Genomic DNA, 19517 nt, shown 5'->3' with positions numbered 1-19517 from the left:
TAAGAAATAGGGCTGGGGGTGTGGCTCAGAAGTAGAATGCCCCTGGGTTCCATCCCAAGTACAGAAAAGAAAAAAAAGAAAAGAAAAGAAAAGAAAAGAAAAGAAAAGAAAGAACAAAAGAAAGATATTCAAGACCGGAATTCTTGAGAAGTGTAATTTCCTTTTTCCCATTTAACAATGTAAAATTCATTCCTACCTCACAGGATCTAAAAATCAGGCGACAAGCATCAATTGGTCTGTCGCCCCTATCTGCCTGATAATTTTTTTTTTTTGCCAGTACAGATTGAACACGGAGGCATTTTACCTTCAAGCTACACCCTCTGCCCTATTTTATTTTTTATTTTGAAACAGGACCTAAGTAGCTGAGGCTGGCGGGAAACCTATGATCCTCTTGTTTCAACCTTCCAAGTACTGGAATTACAAGCATGTGCCATCACACCTGGCTTGCCTGATAATTTTTGGTAACTGATTATGACAAATATCTCTAAATTTTGAAAAAGTTTCCCAAAAGGGACAAAAAAAGTAGAAATTAGTTACAATATCTTTGTTATTGCCCTTCTGGGGACAACAGACCATGCTCTTCTTGTACTTTTTTTTTTTTTTTTTTTTGCGGTACTGCGGATGGAACCCAGGGGCAGAAGAGGGTCTCACTGAGTTGCAAAGGGGGTAAATAGCTGAGGCTTTCTGCAAACCGCAATCCTCCTTTCTCAGCCTCCCAAATGTTGGGATTACAAGCCTGCGCCACTGCATTCGGCTCCTATATTTTATTCTTTATTTTGAAACAGGGTCTGAGTTGCAAAGGGCCTAAGTAGCTGAGGCTATCCATGAAACGCGATCCTCCTGTCTCGGCATTGCCCAATGCTGGGATTTACAAGCATGAACCGAGGAGCCTGGCAATACCCTCTTCTTAAACCAGAAAACCAACTTCATCCAGCATAAAGGTATGTATTACAGTTGTGATGGTACTTTGGGCTTTTACCTCTATTCAGTTAAGATTTATTGAATAGGGAAATTAAAACTAATGGGTAGCTTGTTGCAGCTTTAACAAGTCTTTGTCACAAAATCAGTAGGAAACAGAGAAAAAGCAGCGGACGGGTAAGCCGGAGAGCTGGAAAATGGGCCTCAGCCCCCTCCCATTCGGCCCTGCGGGGAACTCCACTCTAGTCCCCTTCCAGGCGCTTGGCCACGCGGAAGCCCGCCGCGGGCAGCAGAGAAGGCCTCCTCCCGCAAGGACCGCAAGGCGAGAAGGCCGCGGACCACAAGGAAGGCGTCCGCACTCCGAGGACCGCGGCCACACACCTCCTTAGCCTGCGACTCGCACCAGCCCCTGCGTGCCTCGCAGGCGCGGCTCAGAAGTCTCGCGAGATCTCGCCGCTTTCCGACTTCTCGCGGGAACTTCAGAGGCGCCTGCGCGCTCCGCAGCCGCCGGCGGGAGTCAGGTGACCTCGCGGCTCCGCCCGCCCCGCCCCGCCCCAGGCCTGGCGCGTGCGCAGTCGGCAGCGGGCTCGGCAGCGGCGCCATGGGGCTGAACCGTGTGCGGGCGGTGTTCTTCGACTTGGACAACACGCTCATCGACACGGCGGGAGCCAGCCGGAGGGGCATGTTGGAGGTAACGTCGCGCTCTCACCCGGGCGTGAGCCCGGAGGCCTCGCCGCGTGGCGTTGCTGGGGAGGCCGCGGGGCCGAGAGCCGGCCTGGCCCGGCCCGCGCCGGGGAAAGGCTGTCCTGGAGGCTGCCACGCAGGCGGCGCCGCAGGCCCGGCCGCCCCGGGGGAGGGGCGGGCCGCGAGGTGGTGGTCTTTGCGGAGTCCGGGAAGGTGGTCGCCTGTTTGGCTCGCGAAGTTACATAACTATCGCAGCAGCGCGTAACCTGCACCGAGGATCTCCTCCCGCAGCACTCCTGGACTCCGGGCCTGCGCTGGTAGTTTCCGAGGAGACAAAGTCCACGCGGCAGCGCATCCCTCTCCTGGGGCGCTGCTGTGCGGCACCCTCCTTGGGCTACAGATGTGGCCTCACGTCCCCGGCGCTCTCCAGCCCCTAATGCTCCCGTGCTTTCCCTCTGCCTTCAGCTTCAAGGAGAGAGCCAAGGATTATCAGATGGAAAACCCACTTTCAAAAGCCAGTCCTCCCAACCCCGAGTGTCCTGTCCTTCATGCCTCATCAGGTAGATTTTGTCTCCCTGGACCTTTAGCCTCTTCACCCTTGTTCTTGTACGTTCCACCCACGCAGCATGCTCCGGTCTCATCCTCTGAAAGACTTAACACCTTCCTGCACTTCTTCCCACAGTGGACACTGCCCTGTCGTTTGACAGCAGTGGTTGTGTTGTTTTGTGGTACTGGAGGGTAAACTGCGTTCCACCCAGCCTTTTTTTATTTGCTTTTTTTTTTTTTTTAAACAGGGTTTCACTAAGTTGTTGAGAGTTTTAACTTTGCTGAAGCTAGCCTTGAACTTTCGATCTTCCTGTCTCCACCTCCCAAGTTTTGGGGTTACAGGCATGTGCCACTATGTCGGGCTCAACAGCCATGTTGTCAGGAGAAACCCATACCCGTTATCTACATGTCTCTACCTCCTGTTGGTGTCTAAATCCATTGTAGGGCAGCGTCTAACTCCACCACTAGAATGAAATAGAGTGCCAGGTCATCACCTTGGCACCTCCCCTGCCAAAGTATGAAAGCCATTGGGCATTTTTAGTCTGTCCTTTTCTTTTCTTTTTGAGGGGTGGTACTGGGGATGGAACCCAGGGGCTTTCTACCCCCGGGGCTACACTCCCAGACCTATTTTATACTTTATTTGGAAACAGCGTCTCTTTTGCTGCTGAGAGCCTCACTAAGTAGCTCAGGCTGGCTTCAAACCCGTGATCATCCTTCTCTCCCAGCCTCCCAAGTATTGGGATTACAAGCATGCTCCACCACATCTGGCTTTGTTCTTTTTGTTTTTCTATTTTATTTACTTTTTTTTTTTAATCTTTTGAGGATGGAACCCAAGGGCTATTATTTTGTGTGTGTGTGTGTGTGTGTGTGTGTGGTACTGGGGGTGGAACCCAGAAGCTTTCTACCTCCGGGCTATACTCCCAGACCCATTTTATATTTTATTTGGAAACGGTCTCACTAAGTTGATGAGAGCCTCACTAAGTAGCTGAGGCTGTCCGCGAACCATGATCCTCCGGTCTCAGCCTCCCGAATGCTGGGATTACAAGCGTGCACCACCACGCCCGGCTTGTCCTTTTTATTTTTAATGATGCCAGGTATCAAACCCAGGCAGGCCCTTGCACGTGTATGCAATGTTCTACCACTGAGCTACACCCAGCTCTTTGAATCTGTCTAATGCCTTTACTAAGGCCTTCACACTATCTTCATACCCTTGACCTCTAGGACTCCACTCTGCTTTATTGCCTCCAGTAATTTTCCAATAGTACCTATTTGCCTGTGTGAGGTTTTTCTTGTTTGTTTGTTATTTGCAGTACTTGGGATGGAGCCCAGGGTCACTCTACCACTAAATTTTTTATTCCAAGACAATGTCTCACTATGTTCCCCAGACTGGCTTTAAACTTTGTCTTGTCTCAGACTCCTGAGTTGCTGGGATTATAGCATGCATTTTACCTGTGTGTTGTTAGCAAGCTAAGCCCAGTGTGTTGCAATTAATTTCGTTTTAGGCCCTGTCTTGCTAAACCAAGAGTTGTGGCATTAAAGTCAGACATTTCTGTTTTAATCACCGCTCTGCCAGTTCCTAGCTCTAAGTGCCTTAATGAGTTACTTAACCATTCGAAACCTCAAATTCTTATTGTCAAATTTGAATAATGATGTTAGTCCTCAATAACCCTGTCAAGGTAGGTTTAATGCCATTAATGGGAAGTACATAGCATACAGTGTTTCACCCTTTCCCCGCCTTGTCCCTTGATGTATGTATGTCTCTTGCTGGTGTGTCTCAGTTGCACCTGGTTTAATGCAAGAGGATCATTTGAAAGCTGGGCATGGTGGCGCACACTTGTAATCCCAACATTTGGGAGGCTGAGATAGGAGGTTCACAGACAGCCTCGGCTACTATTTAGTGAGGTCTTTTGCAACTCAGTGAGACCCTGTTTCAAAATGCATGCTTGTAATTCCCACGCTTGGGAGGCTGAGACAGGAGGATCGCGCAGGTTCAAAGCCAGCCTTGCTGGCTTAAGAGACCCTGTTTCCAAATTTAAAAAAATAGGTCTGGGAGTGTAGCCCGGAGGTAGACGGGATCCATCCCCAGTACCACCAAAAAAAAAAAAAAAAATAGGGCTGAGGTTGTAGCTTGGAGGTAGAATGCCCCTGTGTTCCATCTCCAGTACCGCAACATATATATATATATATATGGCTGGTTGTGTAACTCAAAGATAAACTACCCCTGGCTTCAGTCCCCAGTACCAAGTACCTCTGAACTACACCTCTAGCCCTATTTTATTTATTTATTTTTATTTTGAAATGAGGCCTTAGTAAGTTACTGTGGCTGGCCTTGAACTTACAATCCTCCCATCTCAACTTCCCAATTTCTGGGATTACAGGCATGTGCCACTATGCCCAGCTTTATTATTATTTTAACTAGGAAAGTTATTTCTTCCTATCTTCTTCAGGTCTGATTTTTTTGTTTCACTACATAAGAGAAAGCCTTCAACAGAAATTTATAGTTAAGCCAGGCATGGTGGCACATGCTTGTAATACCAGCATTCAGGAGGCTGATACCAGAGGATCGTGGTTCACAGGCAGCCTCAGTTTCTTAGTGAGGTCCTCCACAACTTAATGAGACCCTGTTTCTAAATAAAAGAATAAAAAATAGGGCAGGGGTATAGCTTGGAGGTTGAATGCCCTAGGTTACATCCCCTGGGTTCTACCCCTAGTGCCACCAAAAAAAAAAATACTAGTTTAAAGATGTGTTAGAAAAATTGGAGAGGGGAAGCTAGATGTGGTGGAACACACCTGTAATCCCAGCATTGGGAGGCTGAGATATGAGGATCGCGGTTCACTGACAGCCTCAGCTACTTAGTGAGGCCCCTTGCAACTCAGACCCTGTTTCAAAATGAATTTAAAAAAAATGGGATTGTGGGTATAGTTCAGAGTACCCTGGGTTCCATCCACCATCCACAGTAGCACAAAAAAAAAAAAAGAAAGAGAAAAGAAAAATTGGAGAGGGGAAACATTATAATCTTTTTTTTTTTTTTTTTTTTTTTTTTGGTGGCACTAGGGGTAGAACCCAGGGGCTTTTCTACCTCCAGGCTATACTCCCAGACCTATTTTATACTTTATTTGGAAACAGGGTCTCACTAAGTTGCTGAGAGCCTCACTAAGTAGCTGAGGCTAGCTTTGAACCTGTGTGATCCTCCTGTCTCAACCTCCCAAGCACTGGGATTACAAGCATGCACTACCATGCCCGGCTGCAGTATAATTTTAAATAGGTTGGTCAGGCTGGACATGGTGGTGTATACCTGTGATCCTAGTGCTTGGCAGGCTACGAGAGGAGGATGGCAGATTCAAGATCAGCCTCAGCAACTTAGTGAGGCCGTATGCAACTTAGTGAGACACAGTTTCAAAATAAATAATAAAAAATAGAACTGGGAGTAAAGCTTGGAAGTAGAATGCCGTGGGTTCCATCCCCAGAACTATAAAAATAAAAAGATAAATAGGGCTGGGGGGCATAGTTCAGAGATAGAATGTCCCTGTGTTCTATTCCCAGTACCCCACACACACCAAAAAAAAGTATTCATAAAATAACTGTCGGCACAGCCTAGCAATTTGAGTAGCCCTTCTACTTATCTAGTTCAAGTCTTTGCTCAAACAAAACTCATTCAACAAGACCAAATCTAACCAACCTATCTTTTGGTGATATTTGGGGTTGAACCCAGGGGCATTCTATCTCTGAGCTACACCCCCAGATCTTTACTTTGGTGCTGGGAATTGAACCCAAGGGAATTCTACTTTCAAGCTATACTCCCAGCTCAATTTTCTTTTGAAATAGCATCTCACTAAGTTGCTGAGGCTGGCCATGAACCTGCAGTTCTCCTGAGTCAGCCTCCCAAGTACTGGGATTATAGGTGTGCACCACCACACCTAGCTTCTATTTTTGTTTGTTTGCATACTAGGGATTGGGGGGGGGGCATTATACCTCTGAGCTACACCCCCAAGCCTTATTTTTTATTCTTTATTTTGAAACAAGATCTAACTAAGTTGCAGAGGGCCTTACTAAGTAGCTGAGACCAGCCTTGAATCTGTGATCCTCCTGTCTTAGCCTCCTAAGTACTGGGATTACAAGTGTATACCACCACACCTGGCTTTATTTATTTACTTATTTTTTAATTTTTTGCGGGTCTGGGGATGGAACCCAGGGGCATTCTACCTCTGAGCTACATCCTCTGCCCTATTTTTTATTCCTTATTTTGAGACAGGGTCTCACTAAGTTGCAGGGGGCCTAAGTAGCTGAGGCTGTCCTTGAACCGTGATCCTCCAGTCAGCCTCCCAAACACTGGGATTAAAAGCATGTGCCACCACGCCCAGCTAAAAAACAAGGTCTTGCTAGGTTGCCAAGAATCTTATACTTGCTGAGGCTGCCCTTGAACCTGTGATCCTCCTGTCTCTGCCTCCCAAGTAGGATTACATACATTTGCTACCACACCTGGCTTAAGCACAAGTTTTATTTGCATGTCATTCTAAACAAAATGAAAGGTGGTAGACTTAAAACTGCCAAAAAGCCAGGCATGGTGGTGCGCACTTGTAATCCCAGCATTTGGGAGGCGGAGACCAGAGGATCATGATTCGCAGACAGCCTTAGCTACTTAGGCTCTTTGAAGCTCAGTGAGACCCTGTTTCAAAAATAAAAGGCAAAAAATAGGGCTGGGAGTGTAGCTCGGTGGTAGAATGCAAAAAAGAAAAAAAAAAAAACTGCCAAAAAATGAAGGCGTGTTACTGGCTATGTATGAAGACTATTCCTAGAATGAAAAAAAAAATTAGATGTAAATAGTCAAGTGTGGTGGCATACACTTGTAATCCCATTACTTGGGAGGCTAAGATAGGAGGATCACAAGTTAAAGGACAGTTGCGACCCTGTTCAAAATAATTCAAAATAATAAAAAGTTCTAGGTGTTCAGCTCAGAGGTAGAATGCCCCTGGGTTCTATCCCCAGTATAAATACACACGCATGCACGCACACACACAAATACATATACATTTCCTTTTCAAGATGGGGCAGTAGAAATTCAGAAATGTTAAAAACTAAGCCGGGCATGGTGATGCACGCTTGTAATCCCAGCATTTGGGAGGCTGAGACAGGAGGAACACAGTTCACAGACAGCCTCAACTATGTAGTGAGGCCCTTTGCAACTCAGTGAAACCCGTTTTCAAAATAAAGAATTAAAAAATAGGGCTAGGAGTATAGTTCAGAGGCAAAATGCTCCTGGGTTCCATCTCAAGTACTGCCAAAAAAACAAGTTAAAAACTTGCTTGTGTTGGGCATGGTAGAGCACGTTTGTAATCTCAGTGCTTGGGAGGCTGAGACAGGAGGATCACACAGGTTCAACACCAGCCTCAGCTACTTTGTGAGGCTCTCGGCAACTTAGTGAGACCCTGTTTACAAATAAAATATAAAATAGTTCTGAGAGTATAGTCTGGAGGTAGAAAAGCCTCTGGGTTCCACCCCCAGTACCACAAAAAAAGAAAATTGCTTGGGCTGAGGTTTGAATTCACATTTACCTGTTTCCAAAGACTACATGCTAGCCTTTATTTTGTGTATACATAGGATGAGTTGACTGGAGAGGTTGGGAGGTCCTCACCATGGTGTCTCTAAAACTAAGACCAACTCCCACCAGAAATGGTGTAGTAAGCTGGGCATGGTAGCACACACCTGTAATCTTAGTACTTGGAAGGTTGAAATGGGAGGATCTCAGGTTCAAAGCTAGCCACAGCAACTTAGTGAGGTAGTGAGGTTCTCAGTAACTTAGCAAGACCCTGTTTCTAAATAAAATTGCCCAGGGATGTAGCTCCGATGTAGAATGTCCCTGGGTCCAGTCCCCGGCACAGCACCCCCCCCCCACACACACACACAGAAAAAATGGTGTAGTAATGGAGCGATCATATCATTCAGCTACTGTAGGACCACAGATTCTCGGGGCATTACTGTTAAAGATACAAATGTGTTAACTGAGTTACTTTCTTTTGTTTAGGTAATAAAGCTCTTACAGTCAAAATACCATTATTATAAAGAAGAAGCTGAAATCATCTGTGATAAAGTTCAAGTTAAACTCAGCAAGGAATGTTTTCATCCTTACAGTACATGCATTACAGACCTGAGGACGTCACACTGGGAAGATGCGATCCAGGAGACAAAAGGTGGTGCAGACCATAGAAAATTGGCTGAAGAATGTTATTTCCTGTGGAAATCCACACGTTTACAGCACATGACCCTAGCCGAAGACATCAAAGCCATGCTCACTGAACTTCGCAAGGACGTTCGCCTACTCTTGTTAACAAATGGTGACAGACAGACGCAGCGGGAGAAGATCGAGGCATGTGCCTGTCAGTCCTACTTTGATGCTATTGTTGTAGGTGGTGAGCAGAAAGAAGAGAAACCAGCACCGTCTATATTTTATCATTGCTGTGATCTCCTGGGAGTACAACCTGGGGACTGTGTGATGGTTGGTGACACATTAGAAACTGATATACAAGGAGGCCTCAACGCCGGGCTGAAAGCTACAGTCTGGATCAACAAAAGTGGGCCCGGGCCGCTGACACCCTCTCCTGTCCCACATTACGTAGTTTCCTCTGTACTGGAATTACCTGCTCTCCTACGAAATCTAGATCGCAAAGTCAGTATGTCAGCTTGAAGCACACACAAGGGCATACCTGCAGACTTCAGGGTAAATGATATGGTTGAAACTAGGAGAAATCAAGTATTCCATATATTATGGTTCGTTTCTAAGGCTAACTTGACTTAGGATTTGATGGCTCTTTTGTGAAAGTCCTCCCAACCTTATTGCTTTTGACAACAGTTGACTTGTCCTTATATCTGAAAATTCAGTTTGCATCAGTACAAGCTGCTTTTAATAGTGTATAGTCCAGAAAATTTGAGGAAATAACATTATTTGTTAGGCTCTGATGAAAAATTTTAAAATTATTTTATTAATCTTTTATACTAAGCAGGGTAGTTTACACAAGTGCAGGTTTTATGGCTTAAAAATTATTTTTTTTAATGGTGTTTGGGGCTAAACCCAGAGACATTCTACCTCCAAGCTACGCCCCCAACCCTATGTTATTTTTTATTTGGGAACAGGGTCTCACTAAGTTGTTGAGGGCCTCAAAAGTTGCTGACACTGGCTTTGAACCTGCAGTCCTCCTGTCTCAGCCTTCCAAATACCAGGATTATAGGCATGCACCATCACATCCAGCTTGCAAAGAGATATATAAAATGACAGTAGAGATTCATCAGAGCAATTGGGTCAGATAAATTAGGAGTAAGTCATGCAACAAGACATTTCATAGTGGCTATTTTGCATATTTCAAACATAAAACGTTTTGCCTATTTGGGTGTGTGCTTTCGTTTTTTGTAATTTTGCTGCATAACTTTTTTTTGGAGTGGGAAAAGTAATTTCTTTGTGCTGTATGCATAACAAATAGATCACACCAGTAAAGAAAAAGCTAAAATCAACACGTGGTGCTGCTTTTCCATGGCATTTCAAACCTTTCATAGCTTCCTTCTAGTCTTAACTCTTAGGGAAATATTTTTACTTCCATTAGAGGGTCTTTTCCCAGGGGTAAGTACAAGTCACGTGGTACCAAAGGTCATTTTCCTCCTGTGGATCCATAGAATTGCCTCCTCATGGTGTCCCTTCCCTGCCAGCTCCATATTAACGGGACAGTTTCATCCAGATGATGGCGCCAACAGAAAATCAGGTCTTGCTATGAACCACTGTTGACCTCAGGGTGCCACTTAATCTTTTCACATTTTCAGTAGTACATCACTGTTTCACAGATTTCTGTATCTAATTCAGGGTTCACTTGCAGGTCACTTAATGGCATAAGGTATTTGCTTCTAGCCAGAAAAATTTCCCTAGACCATTAGACTAGAACAGTCTCATGACTGCACTAACCATACTTAGAGTGAAGTGTTTAATAAGGAAATATTGCCAGGCGTGGTAGCACACACCTGTGATTCCAGTACTTAGGAGGCCAAGACAAGAGGATCCATAAGTTTGAAGCCAACCTCAGCTACTTACTTAGGCTTTCAGCAACTAGTGAGACACTGATTCCAAATAAAATATAAGGCGGGTATGGTGGTGCACGCTTATAATCCCAGCATTTGGGAGATGGAGACTGGAGGATCGTGCTTCATGGACAGCCTCAGCTACTTAGGCCCTTTGCAACTTGGTGAGACCCTGTTTCAAAACTAAACTGAAGCCGGGCTTCGTGGCGCATGCTTGTAATTTCAGCATTCGGGAGGCTGAGACCAGAGTATTGTGGTTCTCAGACAGCCTCAGTGACTTAGTGAGGCCCTGTTTCAAAAATAAAGAATAAAAAATAGGGCTGGGAGTGTAGCTTGGAGGTCAAATGCCCCTGGGTTCCGTCCCCAGACACACAAGAAAAACTAAAATGAATAAAGCCGGGCATGGTGGCACACACTTGTGATCCCAGCATTTGGGAGGCCGAGACCAGAGGATCCAGGTTCGAGGACAGCCTCGGCTACTTAGGCCTTCTGCAACTTAGTGAGACCCTGTTTCAAAAATAAAGAATAAAAAGCAGGGCTGGGGGTGTAGCTTGGAGGTAGATGCCCCTGGGTTCCATCCCTAGTACCACAAAAAAGTAAAATGAAAAGACTAAGAAATAGGGCTGGAGGTGTAGCTCGGAGGTACAATGACTCTGGGTTCCATTCCCAGTACTGCAAAAGAAAAAGAAGTGTGGAGGATGTTAGCAAGAATAATTATGTATTTGATTTCTCTACTCAGTTGACATGTGATGTGTGATGGTGTGGGCTTATCCTTTGAACGACCCCACAGTGTTCATGCTAAATGGTGGATGTTCACTCCTATAGCCTAGTAGCAGAGCTCTAAAAGATAGCACCTTGAATAGTAAGTGACCAGTTCCAAAATGATGGGGGGGGGCACAATAGCACATGTCTCTAATCAGCTACTCGGGGGGTTACAAGTTGTAGGGCCTGTTTCAGAAAGGAGGAGCTGTGGATATAGCTCAGAAGTGGAATGCTCTGGGTTCAATCCAGTACCATCAAAAGGAGTGGGGATTTATAGTTCAGTGGTAGAATGCCTGGAGTTCAATTCCTAATACCACAAAAATGACAAATTATGAGATTAAAATTCTTTGGGTTCTGTTTGTGTTCTATACAGTACAGCAATGCAATATTCCATTTACACCCTTCCTGGGAAAGAACTTTTTTTTTTTTTTTTTTTTACCCAGTACTGGGAATGAAACACCCAGAGGCATTCTACCTCCGAGCTACACCTCCAACCCTATTTTTTATTTTTTATTTATTTTTTTTTTTGGTACTGGGGGTGGAACCTAGAGTCTTTCTACCTCCGGGCTATACTCCCAGCCCTATTTTATATTTTATTTGGAAACAGGGTTTCACTTAGTTGCTGAGAGCCTCACTAAGTAGCTGAGGCTAGCTTCCTGTGTGATCCTCCTGTTTCAGCCTCCCATGTGCGGGGATTACAAGCCTGCAACACCACACCAGGCTTATTCTTTAATTTTGAAATAGTGTCTCACTGTTGCAGAGGGCCTCACTAAGTAGCTAAGGCTGTCCACAAACTGCAATCCTCAGGTCTCACCCTCCTGAATGCTGGGCTTACAAGCCTGGGCCACCATGCCTAGATTTTTTTATTCTTTATTTTGAAACAGGCTGTCACTGAGTTGCAAAGGGCCTTACTAAATAGCTGAGGCTGGCTTTGAACCTGCGCATTCCTCCTGTTTTAGCCTCCCAAATGCTGGGATTACAAGCATGAGCCACCAGGCCCAGCTGTTTTCTACCTTCTGAGTAGAATTTCCAAAAGATTTGGGGTTTTTTGGCTGTGGTTTGTTTTTTTGTTTTTTGTTTTTTGTGTGTGTGGGTATGGGGATGGAACCCAGGGGGATTCAACTCCTGAGCTGCACCCCTTGCCCTATTTTTCATTCTTTATTTTGAAACATTGTCTCACCAAGTTGTGGAGGGCCTCACTAAGTAGCTGAGGCTGTCTGGGAACTGATGTCCTCCGGTCTCAGCCTCCCGAATGCTTGGGATTACAAGCGTGCACCACCACACCTAGCTGAAAAATGCCATTTTATATCACTGTTTAATTCCAAGGAATATTATCCAAAAGATATTAATAAAAGTATAGGTATTTAAAAATATATTTTAAGCTGGGCGTGGTGGCGCATACTTGTAATCTCTGCGCTTGGGAGGCTGAGACAGGAGGATCGCACAGGTTCGAAACCAGCCTCAGCTACTTAGTGAGGCTCTCAGCAACTTACTGAGACCCTGTTTCCAAATAAAAAAAAGAGGTCTGGGAGTATAGCCCGGAGGTAGAAAGTCCCTGGGTTCCACCCCTAGTACCACCACCAAAAAAAAAAAAAAAAGAAAAAAAAATATATATCTTTTAAAGCTGGACATGGTGGTGCGTGCTTGTAATCCCAGCACTTGGGAGGCTGAGACAGGAGGATCCCAGTTCATGGACAGCCTCAGCTACTTAGTGGGGCCCTTTGCAACTTAGTGAGACAATGTTTCAAAATAAAGAATAAAAAAATAGGGCAGGGGGTGTAGCTCCGAAGTAGAATACCCCTGGGTTCCATCCCCAGACCCGCAATAAAAAAAATTAGTTAATTTTTAAAAATGACATTTGTCATCTCTACTTTTTGTTTCCCCATTGTGGTATATTCATAAAAAGGCAGACATTTTCAATTGTCCAAAGCCTTTCCCTAACACTGTAGGCCTCCAGAGGCCTAGAGTAGACACTAGTGGATATCCAAGCTGGGATCCTGACAGGTGGATGTGTTCTGACTCTGCATACATCTCTACCCACTAGTGTGCAGACAACTAGGTCTAGTGGTGCTTAGTATATATCATAGGATGCAGTTTCTTGTAGCTACAGAAGCGCTTGCTTTATTACTTCCATCTTGGCAACCCACAAACATTTTCTGGGGCAGGGGGTGTGGCTCAGTGGGATGTCCCTGCTATGCACAAGGCCCTGGGTTCCAACTCAGCGCTGAAAGAGAAGGGGGGGCAACATGGGCTACTTACATATATATACATATAGTATAGCATACAGTGTTGACGGCGTCTACAAAGGGAAAGCGTAAAAGTGGGGCTGAGGTGTGGCTCAGTAGAACACATGCCAGCACACTTGAAGCCCTGGCCCTCACCCACCCCCTAAATACTGCAAGGAAACAAAATTAAATTTGAAAAACAAGTCAGGTGAGGCAGAGTACACCTATAATCCCAGCTAATGAGAGGCTGAGGCAGGAGGAACACAAGTTCCAGACCAGCCTAGGCAATTTAAGTCTCAAAAATTTTAAACAGCCAGGTGTGATGGTACACACTTGTAATCCTAGCATTTGGGAGGCTAAGACAGGAGGATCACTGTTCATGGACAACCTCAGTTATTTAGTGTGATCCCTTGCAACTCAGTTTCAAAATAAAGACCTTCTTTCAAAGTAAAGAATAAAAAATAGGACGGTCGCTCGGAGGTAGAATGCCCCTGGGTTCCATCTCTAGTACGGAAAAAAAAAATTTTTTTTTAAACAGTCCAGGACATAGCTCAATGGTACAGTGCTTACCGAGCAGGTGGAAGGTCCTGGATTTAATCCCCAGCACTGCAAAAAAAAAAAAAAAAAAAAAAAAAAAAATGCTGTCGGTAATCTATTACTGAAACACATACAAACATATCCCCAAAACTTTGTGACTAAAATAATCATTTAGCTAGCTGGGCGTGGTGGTGCACCCTTGTAATCCCAGTACTTGGAGGGCTGAGAGAGGAGGATCTCAGACTTGAGGCCAGCTTCAGCACCCTAGCAAGACCCTGTTTCAAAGTAAAAAAGGGCTAGAGATGTAGCTCAGAGTAGAACACCCCTTGGTTCAATCCTGTCTCAAGATAAAAAAAAGGTGTAGAAATGTAGCTAGAAGTAGAACACACCTGTTCCGCACGCGTGCGAGCGCGCACATACACACACACACACACACACACACACACACACACCAGTTTGCAGCATCAGAAGGGTGCTGGATCTTCTGAAAGATGCAAATAGCTGTGCTCATGCTATCTGTCAGCAGGTAGCTTAGCTGAGGACAAGTTGGCAGAACAGCCTGTCAGAACCTTTCCAGGGGCTAGCATGGGCTTCTTCGACATGGCAACTGGGTTCCAATCAGTATCATTCCAAGAGGACAAAACTCAATGGATAAACATTCACTGTGCATCCATTTGCATTACACTAATATCTCATTGGCAAGAGCTCATAAAATAGAGTTATTATACCTGTGAATGGGGCAGGTCCTTCTCTGGCCACAAAACTGGGCAGAAAGTCCCAGGAGAGGCAACAGGTAAGACAAAGGAAGTGCTCCCCAAAGTGAAGAAGCAAGTTGTACTTTAACAAATTTATAAAAATGGGCCAGGGGTGGTGTTGCACACCTGTAATCCCAGTACTTGAGAAGTTGAGACAGGAGGATCACAGGTTTGAAGCCAGCCTCAGCAACCTAGCAAGACCCTATTTCAAAATTAAAAAAGGGTGGGGGTGTAACTTGGTAGTAGAATGCCCCTGGGTGCTGGGCATGGTGGCGCACGCCTGTTTGTAATCCCAGCATTCGGGAGGCTGAGACCAGAGGATTGCGGTTCGTGGACAACCTCAGCTACTTAATAATGAGACCCGGTTTTAAGAAAAAGAATAAAAAATAGAGCAAGGGGTGTAGCTCAGAGGTCGAATGCTCCTGGGTTCCATCCCCAGACCCGCAAAAAAAAAAAAAAAAACTGGGTGTGGTGGCGCACGCTTGTAATCCCAGTGCTTGGGAGGCTGAGACAGGAGGATTGCACAGGTTTGAAGCTAGCCTCAACTACTTAGTGAGGCTCTCAACAACTTAGTGAGACCCTGTTTCCAAATAAAACATAAAATAGGTCTGGGAGTATAGTCCGGAGGTGGAAAAGCTTCTGGGTTCCACCCAAGTACCACAGGGAAAAAAAGAATAAAAAATAGGTCTGGGGGTGTAGCTCGGAGGTAGGATGCCTCTGGGTTCCATCTCCAGTACTGCAAATAAACAAACAAACAAACAAACAAACCTAAGATAAAGTACTCTTCACCAGGTGTGGTGGTGCACGCTTGTAATCCCCGCGCTTGGGAGGCGGAGACAGGTGATCACGCTGGTTCGAAGCCAGCCTTGCTGGCTTAAGAGACCCTGTTTCCAAATAATATTACATATGTGGTAAAGGTGATTGTACTGAAAAAAATACTTAAAAGGTTTTCAGTGAGTTTCTATTAACATCACCTCTCTTGGGTTGCCTGGTTGACATTCTGCTTAAATTCATGTTTGGACTATGCTTGCTTTTATTTTCAACAGGCTTAAAGCTATCAACACTTCAAATGGTGCTACAAGTGAAGCCCAAGATAAGCATCTACCAGGTCCCTTGGATGGCCGTGGTGGCTCAAGACATCTGCCCATCAAATTCCAACAAGACAAGCTGCTTGCAGGCACCCCTAAAGCTGGAGCCCCACTTTGTCCCCTCTCAGCATGGAAGCAATCAGAGAGACCCCAGCAACCCTATTTTCTTGCTATAGTGAATGCAAAGAAGTAAAAAGAGGGTGGATTGATGGGGGTTGTGCCTGTAATGACTGTTAATAAGGGCAGTATTAGTTTCTTATAAGAAAAAGATTTCATACTTAAAACAATAAAGTCCTTTTCTCTATCTCTAAGCTGACTGCCTGGAGCTGCAGCCAAGGTTGACCTTGGTCAGCTAATAGTTGGCTGTTAGCCCAGCTGAACACTGCATGATAGAAACACAGACACCTGCACTTAGAAAAAAATATCAAGACTCACAACAGTTTAGACTAAATTGAAAAGAAAAAGCAAGCTACCCAATATTAATTTTTTTTTTTTTTGGTAGTGCTGGGGATGGAACCCCGGGAAATTCTACCTCTGAGCTACATCCCCAGCCCTATTTTTTATTCGTGTGTGTGTGTGTGTGTGTGTGTGTGTGTGCATGCGCGCGCGTGTGTGTGTGTGTATGGGGATGGGACCCAGGGGCATTCTACATCCGAGCTACACCCCCTGCCCTATATTTTATTCTTTATTTTTGAAACCGGGTCTCACTGAGTTGCAGAGGACCTAAGTAGCTGAGGCTGTCTGCAAACCACGATCCTCCGGTGTCAGCTTCCCGAATGCTGAGATTACAAGCGTACACCACCACGCCTGGCTTTTATTCTTTATTTTGAAACAGGGTCTCACCGAGTTGCAAAGGACCTCACTAAGTAGTAGCTGAGGCTGTCTGTGAAGCTTGATCCTCCTATCTCAGCCTCCCAAATGTTGGGGTTACAAGTGTGCACCACCATGCCCGGCTCTTATAAAAATTTTTATGTGTTCAGAGACCTCAGTGTCTTACTTTCAAGGCATTTCACTGCCTCCCTCTGACATATTCGTTTTAACTACTCTCTCCCCCTCCTTTCTACCTTTGTAATAATAAAACTTTGCTTAAGTTTGCAGCAGTGCCGTTTTGGCTTTTTTCCCCCCCTAAACTCGCTAAGAACGAGAACCTATAGCAACACCCTAAAACGTTACAATACGTCCCTGACACTGTTCTGTACTTTCGGTCTTTGAGCTGGCTCCCCACTAGTACCACCGGTATTCTTCGCCCTCACTGCCACTGGGGTGAGGACTGGAGTCAGTCCTAGCAGGTGCTCAGTAAATACTCGATGGACTAGCGACCGCAGTTTCCTTGGTTGTGGGTGTGGGGTGCTCTCCTTGCTCGCTGGTATCCGGAGCGCCCAGAACACAGCGGCCACCGCAGATGCGCCCAGTACGAGATCCCGAGGGAGGGGCCGTGAGGCCGCTGGGGACCCGCGGGGCAGTCCCCGCCCTCGGGGAGGCGCGCAGCGGACGGCGCCAGCGCGCATGCGCGGACCCTGCCGCCGCGGGCTGGCTTGCTGGGCAGAGGGGCGCACACCCACCAGGTGAGCGGGCCGGGCGTGCGGGTGGGCAGCGACTCGGCGCCCTGCTTCTTCTGCCACAACGGGAAAAAGGGGGGGTGGTCGTCCTCGTGGGGGTCCAGCTGCGTGTCCAGGTCCTCCGAGGGCTCTTCGGGCTGTGCTGCCCCTCTGGGGTCCACGGCCGTGCCCCTGGCCCGAGCGGTGGCCGGGCCACTGGGTCGGGAGTGGGGTGGGGTGCCGTGCCGGCTGGGTGCCTGCGGCGCCGCCCGCCGCCCTCCCTCCCCACGGGCCGCCCTGCCCGGCCGGGTCCCGGCACGAGGCCCCTCTTCCGGAAGACCGCGGACCCGGTTCTCTGAGCAGCGCTGGCATCCAATCGTTGCACTGCACTCTGTACACGCGCCCGCATCCCGCGGGCACCTCCTGCGCCCTGGCCGTGAGGAGTTTGCGCAGGAAGACTGCTGGGAGGTGTGTCTGTTGCAGCGATGCTGTAGAATCGCCGTCCGCCCAGCAGTGTCCTGGGGACCTAGTCATCACAAGGCCCTCGTGGGAGTTTCTGTTCGCGCTGGGTGTTCCACATGGGCCCTAGTGTTAGTGCCCGGTGTAGGGGCTCGTGGAGGGCCACGGGCGGGATAAGGATGTTACTGTTTCTTTCTGCGCTGCAGGACCTAGGCCAAACTTTGGAACTTTGGAGGAGGGCTGGAGATGCTCAAGGTCAGTAGCTGGGAGGGAGCGGAGAGATGTTGAGCGTTTTCTCAGAAGCCTTTGCGGCGCTGTGCAGGATTTACACTTTTTTTTTTTTTTTTTTTGCGGTACTGAGGGTGGAACCCAGGGGCATTCTACCTCCGAGCTACACCCCGAGACCTTTTTTTTTTTTTTTTTTTTTAATCTTTATTTTGAAACCGGGTCTCACCAAGTTGCGGAGGGCCTCTGTTATGAGACTTACTGAAACAGTGGCGAGAATGACGGGTCACACTTAATGTCTTTCACGAATACTTGGTTTATTTTACAATGCTCATAACTCCTATCCTTCTCTAACTAAGCCACTGGCCAGATAGCATTGGATAGCTCGATGTCCGGGGAGTCAGACGGGGATGAGCCCGACTGTCATTTAGAAGAATTGTCCAGCAGCTGCCAGAGGAATGCTTCCTTCTGGCCGGGGCTAACTTTCAGCCTCTAAGACAGTTGGGTCAGAGCCACCGATCTGGCCATCTGCTAGGTCTTCTATACCCTAAATTGATGTCACTAATTGTGTAGGCTCATTGCTTTGACCGCCATCTTGCCTTCTCAGCTGTGTCATCTTATGGACGTATGTCCGGGATGTGTGTCCGTTACTTCATCCTTATCTTTTCTTCCAGTCGCCTCATCCTACAGATGTGTGCTGGGGAGTGCGTCCATAAACTTGTCTTGGGCATGTCAGTTACATCCTCCTTCTGCCCCATCTTCTTTGCATATCTGGGCAGTCCATCTGTCCCTACGCTATACCTGTATCCTGACATATATCATATACTCACAACATTTTTGACATATATTTTGTATGCTCACAACAGCCTCACTAAGTAGCTGAGACTGTCCTTTAACCATGGGTCTCAGCCTCCCAAATGCTGGGATTATAAACCTGTGCCACCACGCCTGGCTTTTATTGAAGGTTTAAAAAAAAGAAAAAAAAATCATTAAAAGCTGGACATGGTGGCACGTGCTTGCAATCTCAGTACTAGGAGGCTGAGACAGGAGGATCCGGGTTCGTGGCCAGCCGCAGCTACTTACTGAGGCCCTCCTCAACCTACTGAGACCCTGTTTCAAAATAAAGAATAAAAAAATAGGCATGGAGTGTAGCTCAAAGGTAGAATGCACCTGGGCTGAATCCTCAGTACTGCAAAAAAAAAGGAAATAATAATAATAATTAATAATAATAATAATAAAACAAAGAAGCCAACAGTGATCATGAGTTAAGCTAGGGAAGGACAGTAAGGCTGTCATGGATCATTCATCATTCTTGGAGGAAAGAAGGGTTAAGCGTTAACGGTAGATGGAGAAGACATCAAGGTCCACACTCTTCTACATCCCATCAGATCCTTTGGAAGTTTGTCTGTTTGCAGACAATAGCTGAGCTGGCTCGAGATGGTAATCTTAGCTGTGCAAACCAGGATGGCTCCCAACAGGATTACTTACATGCATGGACCACCACACCCAGCTCCTTTTTTTTTTGGGGGGGGGGCTCTGGGGATGGAACCCAGGAGCATTTGAGCTCTGAGCTACACCCCCTGTCCTATTTTTTATTCTTTATTTTATTTTATTTTGGTGGTACTGGGGGTGGAACCCAGGGGCTTTCTACCTCCGGGGTATACTCCCAGACCTATTTTATACTTTATTTGGAAACAGGGTCTCACTAAATTGCTGAGAGC

The 19517-nt window shown here is 46.4% G+C and overlaps 1 protein-coding gene across 1 annotated transcript; it reads left to right on the top strand.

The window, feature by feature from the left end:
* Positions 1-1519: 1519 nt before the first annotated feature.
* Positions 1520-8831, top strand: NANP (N-acetylneuraminic acid phosphatase; the record flags this gene model as incomplete). Its single annotated transcript, XM_080716687.1, has 2 exons — positions 1520-1609; positions 8172-8831. The coding sequence occupies 2 exons, from the start codon at positions 1520-1522 to the stop codon at positions 8829-8831; spliced, it is 750 nt and encodes a 249-aa protein (XP_080572813.1).
* Positions 8832-19517: the final 10686 nt, after the last annotated feature.

This window comes from Muscardinus avellanarius, assembly GCF_963383645.1.
Source record: "Muscardinus avellanarius genome assembly, chromosome: 19".
In the NCBI taxonomy this organism is placed as follows: Eukaryota; Metazoa; Chordata; class Mammalia; order Rodentia; family Gliridae; genus Muscardinus; species Muscardinus avellanarius.
This window is presented reverse-complemented; position numbering and strand designations above follow the sequence as displayed.